The following is a 15,465-nucleotide window of genomic DNA, read 5'->3' as shown; positions in this document are numbered from 1 at the left end:
TAGGTACCCCGGGCTGGGGTATTCTATCATACCCTGCATTTTTGCAAACTCAATAAGCACCATTAGCACTGAGATAACAAGTATAACAATGGTCATATATTTTACTGCACAGGAACACTGTAAGATTTGCAGTTTGGGTGATTTAGAAGCCCTTTAAAGGAGAAAGAAAGACAAAGTCACTCGGGGGTGCCAAAATGTTAGGTACCCCCAAGTGACTTAAATCGCCTACGTTTTACCCAGGGAAAAATGCAGGGTATGATAGAATAAAGGGCACAGGTGGAAACATAGACAGCCCGAAAACAGTAAGAATAAAATGAATCTCTACTTGACCTTATTCTCTTTTGTACCCTTAAGTAAATGTATCGCTGGTCTGTAGATCACAGGAGCTTAAAATGTTCTGCTTCTTCAGAACACCTGGGAACTGAGTAGGCAGCCATCGAGGGGACAGATGGTACAGCTGCAGGAGGCCCCTTCATTGTTATGGCCCTGAAAAGCTATATTTTTATGGTTTTTATGTGAGAGGAGGCTGAAAATGTTACACCTGGTCTCTGGATTAAAAAGTGGGATTCTGGTGACAAGTGAGTAGATTTTAAAAAAGACAAAAAAATGCAATGGTTAGTGATACGATAATAGAATATGCCTTCCAGTAGCTGTAATTCATACATATCTCATATCAATGGTGGATGTAGGATTTCCTTACTATTTGGTTCAATGCAAAATTGAAATTGCCCATAAGCTGATGGGAAATGTAGGTTTATTTAAAGGGACAGTATACCCCCTTGTTCAACATGAGTACAGTGAATAGGGCTTGTGCTAAACATACTTTTTGCTTATTGTTTTAATTAAGATGTATATTTGGGTTTATAATTTCTTGCCAGGCAAACTGTAAAAATCAAACAGAAGCCATGTTCTACTTCCTGGTCCCAATGAGCAAAGTCAAACAAACTTGCAGCCCCCTGAAAAGCCTTTGCATAAGGACCTGCACTTTATCTAAAGGCTGTAGCTGGGGAAAGGAGGGGTTTATATATACAGAGGCTTCTCAGTGGGCGCTGATCTGTTTAACTTTGCTCATTGGGTCCAGGAAGTAGAATGTGACTTTACTTTCATTTTCAAATTTTGCCCTGTTTAGTGCAATAAGATAACAAAATAGATATTTCGAAATTAAAACAACAAGCAAAAAGGTATGTTCAGTCCTATCTATTAAATCAGAGTTGAAAAGGGAGGTCCCTTTAAGCTTGAGAGGTCTAAAATAGTTGTGATATTTATTAGCAAGGTAACCTGATTAGGAAAGATGCTGTTCTTCAGAACTATATTTATAATACTTAAGCTGCCGCCCCCAGTTGCAACTTATTGATCAGCCACAGCAAAAATCATTTGCAATGAAACATAATAAATGCACAAGTCAGATTCAGCCTTTCCTTTCAGTGCTGGATTTCTGCTGTCTGCCACAGATAATAATGTCAGTCTTTTTATTTGAATCCTGATCTCTCAGCAGGCAATAACAGGAATTTTCTCTCTGGGGATATCATTCACAAATCCTTCATTGTCACTAAAATATTAATATTTGACTTGTCTCTAGACCAGAACAGGTATCAGATATTAGATTTGTGTTCTATTAAAGTTTTTAGACATGGTGGATATTGAAATCCATCTGCGGTTATGGGGTAATGTAGTAACAAAAGGAAAGCTTGCTCTAGTTCTAGTAGCCCATAGCAACCAATCAGAGAATGTGTAAATACTACTGGTTAATTGGTTATTAGAACTGAATGATGCTCAAAGTCTTTGCAGCAATGCCATATTCCAAGTGTTTTAGCAGATGTTTTTGCTTCTGTTGGCTTTCACTGCTTGCACCACCTTGTAGCAAAATGTGTAATACATGAATGATTTTAAAGTTACGAGTTGCATTCAAACAGTATAAAGAAACATATCATATCTGTCAAAAATTCCTAAAACCGATAATATCCCATTAAGTAATCTCCTCTTAATCTCATGTTAGAGAGCCCTGGTTTGGTTCCTTTTTGAAACGTTACCACCCTGAATGGTATCCATTATCCGGAAACCCTTTATCCAGAAGGCTCCAGATTACAAAAAAGCCCGTCTCCAATAGACTTCATTTTAATCAAATAATTTAGATTGATTGATTACCTTTTTATCTGTAGTAATAAAACAGTACAGGTATGGCACCTGTTATCCAGAATGTTCGGGACCTGGGGTTTTCCAAATAAGGGATCTTTCTGTAATTTAGATCTCTATAACTTAAGTCTGCTAAAAATCATTAAAACATTAAATAAACCCAATAGGCTTGTTTGCCACCAATAAGGATTAATTATATCTTAGTTGGAATCAAGTACAAGGTACTGTTTTATTATTACAGAGAAAAAGGAAATTATTTTTAAAAATTAGCATTATTTGCTTATAATGGAGTCTATGAGAGATGGCCTTTTCGTAATTCGGAACTTTCTGTCTAATGAGTTTCCAGATAAGGGGTCCGAACCTGTACCTTGTATTTGATCTCAACTAAGATATAATTAATCCTTATTGCAGGCAAAACAATTCTGTTGGGTTTAATTAATGTTTTTTGTTAGACTTAAGGTATGGAGATCCAAACCTGGATAATGGGTCCTATACCTGTACAGGTATAATGGAAAATAGTAATTTTATAAAGATGATACTTATGTGTAACATGTTACAAAGGTTGTTGAACAGCAGAAACCCTACAAACACTTAATTAGTGAGAAATAGTTTGAGAGAACATAGATAGCACAAGAGGGAGGTCAATTCTGACACACAGCAGTAAACAGCACATACTTTATTAATAGCTTCATAGGATTATACTAACATATATATTTTTAAATAGCTCAAATAAATAATTTTCTTTAAGGAGAAGGAAAGGCTAATAAAGAGTTAATCTCAAGCTGCAGGCATACCTTCAGTTCTCTCAATAGTGCCCTTAAGTCTCCCCATATTTCTCCCGTTCAGATGATCAGAAGCCTCATAGCGAAAAAAAACGCAGAGCTCTGTAAAGAAAGATCCCAAAATGCCTCACTCCTGCACCAAGACCAAGACCCATGTACATGCTCAGTTTGTAAGACTATGAGGAAGCTTCCTGCTGATTGGCTCAGATCCACATTCCTAAGGGGGGGAGGGAGTTCTTAGCATTTTTGAGGGAGGGGGGAGCAGGAGAGGGGAGAGAGCTGTGTGTCTCAGACACAGGAAAACAAACAGACAAGATATCCTGTATCTTTTGATAGAGAAGCCAGTGCAGTGTTTCTGTGAGTGCTTATGGCTGTATTTACATAGACCTTTCTGATAAAGCTTACTTAGTTTTTACCTTTCCTTCTCCTTTAAATAATCCTTAATAGTAATATACAAATATATATGTCTTAAATAGTTCAATGATGCATATTTCCAATAGATTTATTGTATAAAAGCTGTCATTTGTGGGGGTGGCAGTAAAAAAAAATCCAATTAAAAGTATTGAAGCTTATTTATATAAACTTAGCATGATATCATATCACTCCCACGCAGGACATTAGGGCTTGTATGTTGCATAATTAATGGCAGAAGTTGGGGGTGTCCATCTTTTATATCTCCATTGATCGCTGAACAGAAAGATTAATTCTTGTTTAGCAACTGCTGAAGGCTGCAGTCATCAGAATAAAATAGGACTGGAAAATTATAGTGTAATAATAATAGGGTGCCATTATCATGAGGTAGGCACCAGACACAAAGGACCTCTTTATTTAGACTTTATTTCCGACTGCTTGTTGCACCTATAGATGTTGTACTTACTGGGTGTCCGAATTCTTGGCCTTACTTGGTAGATGCAACTTCTTTGCACAAGTGACTTATTTTCTGTGAATGTGTCTAGCTTTATGGCTGGGATTCTAAAAGCAAGTGATTCGTAAAAACACAGGACATTTAGGACTCTTGTACGTTTTCCAGTTTGTCAGATCTGTCAATATATGGGGCTCTCTAGCAAGTGATTGGAGCATCCACCACCCAACTGCAGGCCTCAGACACACTGTCAGGTGATGTTATGACCTAGGGAAGTGCTGTCCAACTGGCGGCCTGCGACCCCCCCTCTGTGTGGCCCCCCACCTGTCTGGCTGCTTTGATGGTTTACCTTTGTGTAAGATTTAAATGGTATCAGTACTGAGATTAATTGGCCCCCTGTATTGCTTAAACATGTAATCCCCTGTGTTTTTCACACCTTTTAGTTTCTGCATTGTTCACCCCTTGCAGTGTTCACCTCAGGCTCAGGCTGTAATCACCCATATTGTTCACCTGTTCACACCTCAGACATTGTATGTACTGCCTGGACTATGCCGCCTGTGTATATGGCACACACAGACAGCATAGGGTAGGCATAGTATGGCACATAGGCAGCATAGGGCAGGGAGGGTATGGAACACACAGGCAGCATAGGGCAGGGAGGGTATGGAACACACAGGCAGCATAGGGTAGGCAGAGTATGGCACACACAGGCAGCTAAGGGCAGGCAGAGTATAGCACACACAGGCAGCTAAGGGCAGGCAGAGTATGGCACACACAGGTAGGGCAGGCAGAGTATGGCACACACAGGCAGCATAGGGCAGGCAGAGTATGGCACACATAGGCAGCTAAGGGCAGGCAGAGTATGGCACACACAGGTAGGGCAGGCAGAGTATGGCACACACAGGCAGCATAGGGCAGGCAGAGTATGGCACACACAGGCAGCATAGGGAAGGCAGAGTATGGCACACACAGGCAGCATAGGGAAGGCAGAGTATGGCACACACAGGCAGCATAGGGCAGGCAGAGTATGGCACACACAGGCAGCATAGGGAAGGCAGAGTATGGCACACACAGGCAGCATAGGGAAGGCAGAGTATGGCACACACAGGCAGCATAGGGCAGGCAGAGTATGGCACACAGACAGCATAGGGCAGGCAGAGTATGGCACACACAGGCAGCATAGGGCAGGCAGAGTATGGCACACACAGGCAGCATAAGGGAGGCAGTGAGAGGTGAACCTGGCAGGGGTTTGTTGTGGGAGTTTGTTAGCAGTTGGAAATAGCCATTAAATGGTCCCTAAGGTGTGTAATTATATGCTGGGGGTTGCTGTGCTATCCACAGGGGAGAAGGAGGCATATGGATTTAAGGGTGTGTCTTAATATGACATAATATAATTCTTTCATATATGAATAACTGTTGATATCCCCACAGTGAGGACCAAGCATTTGGGTTTTTGCTGCACTACCATCATTGTGATAAAATGGGTGTGGTTAAAAAAGGGGGAGTGGTCAAAACTAGCTTCTATTAGTGGCCCTCCACCATGTATGCTAGAGAAATTCCGGCCCTCGGCACCGCAGAAGTTGGACAGCACTGACCTAGGGCACTTCTGGACCTATACTTCCATGCTTACTCCCAGTGCATGAACCAGGACGAAGCAGGAATGGATCAGCAGTGCAGACAGCATTAATATGCTCTATTCACTAACAAAATATTTTTTTCAATTAAAAAGAGAAATTGGTTGCCCTTGGCAGAAATGGAACGGGTTATGATGGCATAGAAACGGAAAGGCGCAGCACTTCCCTTCACAGGTCCTGTGAAATGTGATGATTTAGGCTGTGGGTTGGTTTCATTTCACACCCAGACAGCTGTCTCATATTGGAATTGATCTGTACCTGCCTATTCTTACAAGCCTCCTTTTCTCTATTTCTGCCCTTGTGTCTGATTTTATTCTGATTTTTATCTATGCATTTATTTTATCCAGCATTTATCTATGCTAACTCTTATACACGTGTTCTAGGAAGTTGTAGCAGTTAAAGTGCATATAATAAATATAATAATAAATAATATAATAATAAATATAAATAAATATAAATGCGTGCATGGTGCTGCGGGGAATTTAGATTTAGGGCAGGGGGTAGAAACTGCTTTGGGAGGCGGAATATAATCCATGAAGTTCTGTGCAGTATGTTGGTTCTAAATCAGTTAAAGATTAACTATAAATTATGTGAAAATACATGAAGCCTTTCTTGAGCTACATCTACCCAAGTGCTTTTTGTGTTTTTTATGAACCATTAAAAATGTCAAAGGCCTCCTACAATGTGTGCGCTCTTTATGAATTCGGCACTGCTCTCAAGTACTTCCCCAGACAGTATTGCAGCTGCGCTATAGCTTTACATAATGAGGCACAGGACGAGTGAAAAGGCTGACTGCGTGGTTACAGGATCCTTTTCAGCTGTCTTGGAAATGCTACAAATACATAAGAATTGACTAATGCAAATCCCTGATTTCCGCCCCCATATTCCATACAAAGGATATCATAGGTGAATTGTTGAGTGCAGCAGAGCAGAGGTCTGAATATTTATACAGACTGAAGGGAATTCACCAAACTAGAATCAGTTCTACATTGGAGAAGAAATGCGTAGCAACCAATGAAAAATTTAATTTGATTCGTTTTTGTGCAGTTTGCTGACCAGAGCTGTCTGATGACTGTGGTTATATGGATTGTAGTTTATACAGTGTTTAATTTGTAATTATCCTGGCCTTAAAGCCACAAGCAGTTCTTCCCTTTACATTTTTTTTCACAATATATGTTTATTACTTCCCTCCAAACCTCCCCCCATTTTTCTCATTACTCCTAAATACAGCTTTCCTCCAGTACCATCTATATACAATGCCCAGGCACATTATGAAGGAACAAGAACATGCTACCTGTCTCGTGCCACAGTGCCATGCCTGTAGCTTATATATATGTTCCAAATTCTTACTTTTCTTTATCATCATTCAACATTACCCTAGCGGTTTTCAGACTGTTCGCGTTCAAGCCCCACATTTTGTCTGGCACTTCTAAGTTCATAACAGGGACACAAGTAAAAAAAAAATATTTTTGTAGCAGTCATCCAACTATTGTGTCAGGGATATTAGTAACTAACCATGAATCTCACACATATCCCTAACTAGCCATACGTTGAGTGTCTCCCCTTGTGATTTGCTATTTATGTATGGACCTGTCCCTGTAGACTCATCTTTATACAGATGGTGAAGTCATGTATCTCACAACATTGTTCAGCTATAAATTTGGGCAATATTTCATTACATATGTCAAAGCATTTTTGGACAATGGCCATACCTCAGATCAACTTGAATTTATGGTATTAGCCACTACTGTATATCCCCTCTGAAAGAGGAGGAGATAGGGAATTAAAACTTGAAAGAAGTGAGGTATGGTGGATTAATAAACTTAAATCATTGCAGTGTCTGGGTCTGAACAAAGGATATTCTTATTTATTTAATATTTTTTGCTATGTTTTGTGTATTATTGTAAGATCTTTGTTTATTAATCAGTATGGGTTATCTTTATGCTAATTGTGTTAGGTCACTTCCTGCATACTTCTTTCAATCCAATGTGTGTATTACTGTGTTGCATATGGCTTGATAGGCACACAGCTTGTGCAAAACACCACTTATTATGTGTGCTCCTTCATTCTTTGATTTGTGTATATATACCTGTATATACACATGCTCATAACAGAGTTACACCTAATGTTTCTTTGTACCTATCTATTTTTTCTGTTTTTAATTTGATCTTTGTTCCTACCCACCAGTGTTTTGTTTCTAGAATTAAACTTTCATTTCAGTGTCAGTACAAATGCAGCAAGGGAGAAATTTACAAATGGCCATTCTTGGTACATTGACATCATTAATATAAAACTCAGTTTGCTACATCCTGGAATGTTTTTTTTCTTACTTATAAATAGAATGCCAGGTAAAGAATCCCTTGATTTGCCTTGTGCTTGTTGTTAAAACACATTTGGCACGGTACCTCAGTCATATAACATGAATGATTTCTTATCGACAGGAAGGAAGTAGATAAAATCACCTGACTCCCATGAATTTAGATTCTGCATTTAGGCCGAATCAATCACAGGAAGTGAAGAGAGATATAATCATAAACCTTTATTGTTCACTTTGTGCCACTGACAATATCGACCCCATAAAAGTCCATAATAAAAAGAATGGCTATAAACAAAGCAACGGGACATATCTTATCTCTAGTAAAACTCATATAACTTCCTGACATCATCAAACCCTTGCAAGTTACACATTAAAGCTGCATTTAAGGAAGCAGTCCCAGTATGATGTAACAATGCAACTGCTAGAATTTTCTATAAGCTTAGAATACAGTTTATATAAAGGAGGAAATCACAACTCCTGATTTATACAATGCACAGTAATAGTATTCAGTTCATATTTTCCTGTTTAAAAGGCAGCAATGTAGTACGTTTCATTATCCACCCAAAAAGAAAAATCAAGACATGTATCATGGATCATTCTGCTTTTCAGCATATGTCAATAAATGGCAGATAACCAACCTTATCTTTGAAATATTCACACAATATCACTCATTCACTCATTCATTCTTTTCTCAAGGACATTTACGTTATAAGAATAAAGCAGACCATACACGTTAAGATTTCTCTCTCCCTAATGACCAATCTCTGTGCGACCTGACAAATCTGTCAAATTACCATGATATTAGTGGTCTCCGAACTATTGTACATCTTGTGATGTTTCATCTGACATTGGCCAGAAAATCGATCAGGAGGTTTAAAAATGTTGTTGTTAACATTGACATTTATCCATTATCCAATTGTTTGCAGATAGCTACCCACGGTTTTTCTAGCTTCAACTAGAAGATATCACTTGAAATGGTTGTTTTCGATGGGCAAAACATACTTTTAAACAACCGTTTCAGGATAAGCTTGGTCCTACGATAACAAAAAAATCTTGTGTATGGCTTTATTCCCTGACAGGCTGACAGCTTTTATTGGCATTACTGGTGATATTTCTATCCTTCAGCTGCACGTCATGATCTTTATTGGGAGCCTTTGGCAGTTTACAGGTCTACCATCATTCTAGTAGGTTACCGAGAATTATGGGGCTTTACCCTTGCCTACCTACTACACAATTCTATCATAGGTTTTGGATACTAATACAATAGAAGGCCAGAAGTCTACAATCATGCCAGGGTGACCAAAGATAATGGGGGATTCACCATCTTCAACAAACCTGTCCACTAAGCCAGTTGTATGTTCGGGGGATCAACACAAGAGCACATGGTGCATACCTTCCAATTATCCCTATTTATAAATGATTTCCCGATGCTGGGGTCTAGAACAAGTCTAAGCTTTACATAAAATCATTTAGGTTTAGGGTGGATCAGGGCTGTGGTTGGACAGAACTCGGCTCAGCTGAGCAGTTTTGGTCATCAAGACCTGTGTGCTTTACTTCCAGTTATTAACCACTAATTTCTTTCTCATAAGTGCTAAAAATAAAGCATTTTATTTCTTTGTTGCAAAGCAACAACTTATTTCCCTTAATTAAGTGGATATTGAAACTGTGTTTAAAAACAAAAACAGCACTAGACTTATTCATTCGAGTGTGAAAAACATGTTAATTATTTGCACATTTCCTCTGAAATAAATAGTAGTTTTCTGGTTTATTGTGCTGTTGTTTTTTAATATATTGCCCAATAAGGCAATGAATAAAGGGTTGGTTAACTGAAAGCAGGTTTGAATTTAAGATTGAGAGGGATTGTACTTCACATAAATTATTACACATTTTTTAAATATTTTTTATTTAAGTTATTAAAACTCTGGAGTTTTAATAAAACCAAATGTAGAATGTGGCAACATAAAATTCTCATGGGAGAATGGGGATTTTTAAATGAAAAAAAAAAAAACTTTGCGTAAATGAGAAAAAAATGTTCTTTATTTATAACTAAAATTGTAAAACTTTCAAAATTTGAAATGTTTTATTAGACTGCTTTTGCATTGCTTATAATAATAAGCACACCACATTTGTTCAGATTTGCTAAAATGGGGCTTAAATGTTGGTTTGCAATTAAAAATAACAAATATATATATATATAGAAAATAATTATCTGTGGCCAGCACACCCTTCAATGTTTCATCAAAAACATTTTTATTGTAGATATATTGTTAAAACCAACGTCAATTTTTGACCACGTCAATTTTTGTGACCACACCCCCCCTAAATACCAGTCCCATTTTACAAAATTTGGCAGGTTATTCAAAGTTTAAACACAATTCTAGGGGTTTGGGGCTTTTATGTGTTATTACAGTTTTGCTAAAAAGGTGCAAATCTCAGTTCCCCCTAGAGACCTGTTAAGCTTATTAGTCACAATTGTATCTAAGTGCAGGTGTAGCTTTTTGAGTTTCTGGTAGCCAAAAGCTACTTTTTAAATTAAGTTTGTGAACCATTGTATCTTTTTTTTAGCACAAGCTCAAAGGGAAATTAGGGACTTTTTTAGTAAGAATCCAGGACTGCAGTCTGAGCTGTGAAAATCTGAACTGTCAAGCAAAAATCAGGACAGTTAGGAGGTATGTGTTGCTGGAGAGCCTGGAGCATAAGGCCCCAGTGAAGATGAGTGCCCTAAGGAAACCAACCCCTTAGAGAAAGTCAGCGAAAAAAGAGGCCAAGTAAGTGAATAGGCAAAGGCTATTGTGATAAGGTAAAGGTATAAGGAATCGTCATAGTGCATAAACTATATTAAATAAATAATGATTGTACGTCTGAAAAATGTTCCATTTTGCTTTTAGTGCCCCTTTAAAGCAGCAGTTATATATTTATACTCTACCTTAGGAGCATTAAGTCAACAAAGAATCCCTGTAGCTCTTCAATTCACTCATTGGACCCAAGAGATTCACTAACATTTTAAACACAGACCTTTATTGTTTAAGGTCACTAACTGGGCTTGTAAAATCTTTGCAATGTAAGGAATGACCTATCTTTTGAGTTTCAAAAATAAAAGGCATACACAATATTTTCTTAAGTAAACCTATGTGCTCCATATATACATAGTGAACAAACAAATGGGAACTAAACAGATCTTATGATAGAATAATCAATCAACAAAGTATTCAGTGAAATAAACAACCATTTAATTGACTCAAAATTGAACAAACAATTTAAAAAAAACCAAACATACTATAACCTCCTCTGATAAAGCACCCAATCCTGTCAGGAGAGTGGGTACCATGAGGCACTGGGATGCACCTATCCATTGTTTGGTATTGTATGTTTGCTTTTTTTTTTTTAATTGTTTGTTTAATTTTGAGCCAATAAATGGTTGTTTATTTCACTGAATACTTTGTTGATTGATTATATATTCAGGACCTATCAGTGGGATATAACTTACAGATTCTCTTTCTTAATCTATCATTAATATTAATTGTACTTATGATAGGATATCCCATCTGTGTTTTGATCCAGAGAGACAGTATGTGCTTTCTGAGTTACAAGGAAGACCCCTCCTGCTCTTTTTTTACTGCATTTAGTATTAGTGACCCTTTTGAGTTTGTCATCTATTTGAGCAAATACTGATTCTGGATTGATAATTAATAATCAGATCTCATGCCCTGTAATATACACAATTCATAATCCAGCAAAGCTGTAGGTTTAAAGTGAAAAACCATAAACAACCCTCAGTGCTAAATTCACTCTTACCTTCCAATTTGTGCCTGTACGTTACCCAACCACTTAGATTGTAAGCTCTATGGGGCAGGGACCTCTTTCCTACTGTGTCTCATACCACATGGCAGTTACTCCCTGTGTATTTATACATATATATATATATATATATATATATATATATATATATATATTGTATTTATTTATTATAACACTTGTCCTCCCTGTGTGTAATTTTGTAAGATTGTACACCGCTGCGTACCCTTGTGGCGCTTTATAAATAAAGTTATATATATATATATATATACATTTCCAAAGGACCCACACTCCAATTTGCAGTTAAACAAATAATTTTTATTTAGTGCAGTGATGCATAAGCTCAGTTAATTCGCAGCAGCAATAGCACACTGAACTTGCAATATCCCTGGGCAATAAAGAAAGATGGGATGCAACTGGGGAGACATTTGAAGGCAAGATGATAAGTTATTGCTTTCATTTAAAGGACAACTAAAGCCTAAAAGTACTATGGCTTTAAAATAATAGGGGTCACTTTTTTTTTATTGTTTTGTTGCATGTAAAATACTGTACTTTCAAATCAACTTTAACTATGACAGTGTTGACAGTAGGGCACAATGGTTATACAGAATGTACTGTATGTATGACTATATCTAGAATTACAATGTAAGATAATAGTTGAGCACATTATTGCTTGTTTAGGAAGTGCTGACCCTTCCTGTCTACTGTTAACAGTAAACATAATTAGCAAATAAACTTCCTATTTTTTACTTGTGAAATTATTGTTCACCATTGGTACTCTTCTTGCCGTGGGATGGGGGGGTTGTTAAGGGGACAGGGAAGGGAAAAGGGGGGGGGGGTTCAATGTCTGGGGTGTCAGTGTCAGAAGAGTTTAGCTTCAGGAAGGTGCTCTTGAAGCTGGGGGGACCATACAATTTTCTAGGCAGCCTCTTTGCAGATATGTTTGTCTGTACACGGGGACATTACAATTAACTGTGTTTTTCCACTGATGGTGATTGGGGGTAAGTCTTATTTCCATGCCATAGCAATAGTAATACCAGTAGAGCTTGCTCTGCTTTAAGGGACCATCAGGGAATATGGTGATGATAACAATAAGGGTAATTTCTAAAGACTCATTCAAACGATTATTCATGAAGCACCAGTGTCCAGAGTCTTTCTGTACTCCGCATTTTTGAGATTAATTATCAAGCACAATATGTAGAGCACAGCATTGGGGGGCAAAAGGCAGTCCTGATGTTTCCTGCAACATGCTAGCACTTACTAATTTGTGAATCACTTGTGAATGCAGGCAAACTTGAGAAATACACGTCCTTGGGCTCCATTTTGAAGCCTTTGGCCACTCACTGCTGGACATGGTGCAAAAAAGACGGTGCTTTGCAACTATTTAGCATTTTGCAAACATCCCTATGGGTAGTAAATTAGCCCTACTATGATTTATATACTGACCTCAATGTCCTAGCCCATAGGCTCAGCAACTTTATAATAGTAATGATTCATACCCTCAAAGCTGTCCACAGCAGCTTCCCATTTCCCAATCTCGTTAGGCCATCGTTTGGGTGCCACTGACACTGCACATGAGAGCTGTGGACAACTGTTGAAACCTAAAGAAGTATGGTCATGTTTGTCGCAAAAGCTGGTTTCTATGCTGCTATATAATGTGAATCTGAATACAGCCATATATTGTCAATGTTAATATACTGGGCATGACAACATTTGTGTTGTGGATTAAGTTATAATTATATATGAATATATAGTTGGTGGACTTTTGGTAAGAATAAACATCCCTTTATTGGCATTACAGCAGCCCCTCTGGCATTTGTCAGAATCCACAGATTGCCAGTTTGGGCATGGGTTCTACTGCTATCTTGGTCTATAGGGTCTCATTTTTATTGCCTCTTATTTCAGTAAAGGAACTGCAACTGAGATATCTAAATATGATAAATCTAATAACATATTCCATCCATCACCGGCCACCCACTATACAATTCTTCCAAAGCAGGGAGTACTGTATTCAGAGCAAGGCTCAACTGTAAAACAGGCAGCTTTGCATGTTGCCCCTGATTTTGTAAGTGAGGCCTTAGCTAGCTAAGAACAACATCTGATCTGGGGAATGTAAAATTTATCAAAGGCCTTTAGTCTATTCTTTAAATATTTATAAGTATTTTTCCCCTTGATTTCATATGACAAGTGAAATAGCATAGTCATTTCATTTTGCTGAAATACTTTTATAAATCCACTTTACAAATAAAAAAAAAAAAGTTTTTCCCAACATCATCCTAATTCTGCGGCAATAAGTGCTAGAGCTATTTTATGCTTTACACGTCATTTATCTGAGCTGTTTTTCCTCACTTTAACAGTGAACTGAAATATATTTCTCTTAGCGTAAATCTTTCTAATGCCGTAGCCATCTATAAGTAATGAGGCTGAAGTGGATATTGTGATCATGTAAATGCTACAGAGCTGAATGAAACTAAGCATTATGCTTGTAAGAGCCTGAATATTCTAAAATTACTGATGATCTATAAAATGTTAATGGGAAAAGGCCTATGTGTATCCACAGTCCACAATAAATTCCTGTCCTGTGGTTTATTGGCATTTCAGGTGAAAGGACGAGGCGGCGGAGATGTCAGGTCGCCTTTAGTTACCTGCCCCAGAATGAGGATGAACTTGAACTTAAAGTTGGAGAAATCATTGAAGTTCTTGGTGAAGTAAGTATCTTCTTAAAGGAACAGTATAACATTCTTTTGCCTGTGGGAAAAATTGGGTCTTATCTTATGGTTCATCTTATTAAAATGAAATATGTAAAAGTTTTGCAGTGGCACTTTAATTATCTACTTCATTGCTATCTGACTTTAATAATTTTAAAGGTGTTCACTCAACAGGCAGTCAATGCTGAAGGCCTCCAGTTGACAGCACTGAGCTACAAAGCACTGGTTCATTTTAAGGGAGAAACTTCTTAAGTTTTTATACAACCAGTGGTCTGTGAGGGCTGGGTTTAGTATGGGTAGAACAGTGTGTGGTCTGGGTAAAAATATTGCCCAGATTTATATTAAATGAGGTTTATATTTCTGCAGCAGCAGCTGTAGAAGTATGTTCACCCTCTAAGGAGGGGAAAAACACAAGGGCTTATTTAAAATGCCCCACACATGGTATAAAGTACAAAAGGCACAATTTTTTTGTTGCAGATTGCCCACTGCTTGGTGCATCGTGTGAATAGCGTTAGGCTGCAATAGATTCAGGGAGGTGGGGAGAGGCCCTACTGCCCCCCCCTACATTGCATGTCAATCTGAGGGCAAGGAAGTATGCACAGCCTGCACGCGCATCCTGATGTAGCACACTTCAGTAGGTGCTGGGGTGCTCTTACACCCCTTAGTGCACTTGCACTCGTGACCCTATAAGCTGCATTCTCCCAGTTTGGCCCAAAGCCCACCTATATCCTTTTTCTTCTAATGAGGATTGTCCTGCCTAAATAGGGTCAATTGTGAGCCATGCCATACAGGGGGTTAGATGCACGAACAGAAATCAATATTTCCTTGGAAGCAGCTGCATAGTCCATGTGCTTGTTCCCTAAAACAATACAGTCTGTTTTACCATACTAGTAGTATAATCTAAGACAGCCTGATAATACAGTGATGGAACGTTCTGCTCACTGCAGCCTCCTGTCTTAAAGAACTTGTCTACTGGTGTCAGCTTCTTTTTTTCTCTGACAAATAAACAGCATAGAATCCATCTTATTTACAGCACAAAGCCAGTGGCACAAAATAATTTAATGTTAAGATTATGTGAAAAAACACAACCGTATTTTATCCTGTAATATACACTGGATAAGTTGCAATTTCATTATGTTTGTAGTTAATATTTTGACAGCAATTTGGCACTAATTGCAAAACTTGGCTTGCAACTTTGCAGCAGTCTCAGAAGTTTCTGCTATTATTTAGTTTT

At 38.0% G+C, this 15,465-nt stretch overlaps 1 protein-coding gene across 1 annotated transcript in view; it reads left to right on the top strand.

Annotated features, from left to right (window-relative positions):
- sh3kbp1 (SH3-domain kinase binding protein 1) overlaps positions 1–15,465 on the top strand; it is a 189,059-nt gene that overhangs the window by 94,175 nt on the left and 79,419 nt on the right. The window contains exon 4 of the mRNA XM_002935188.5: positions 14,125–14,231. Coding sequence (XP_002935234.3) covers positions 14,125–14,231 — 107 coding nt within the window. The remainder of the gene's footprint in view (positions 1–14,124; positions 14,232–15,465) is intronic.

This window comes from Xenopus tropicalis, chromosome 2 (genome assembly GCF_000004195.4).
Source record: "Xenopus tropicalis strain Nigerian chromosome 2, UCB_Xtro_10.0, whole genome shotgun sequence".
Classification (NCBI taxonomy): domain Eukaryota; kingdom Metazoa; phylum Chordata; class Amphibia; order Anura; family Pipidae; genus Xenopus; species Xenopus tropicalis.
The sequence above is the reverse complement of the archived record's forward strand: the minus strand, read 5'-3'. Positions and strand labels throughout refer to the sequence as shown.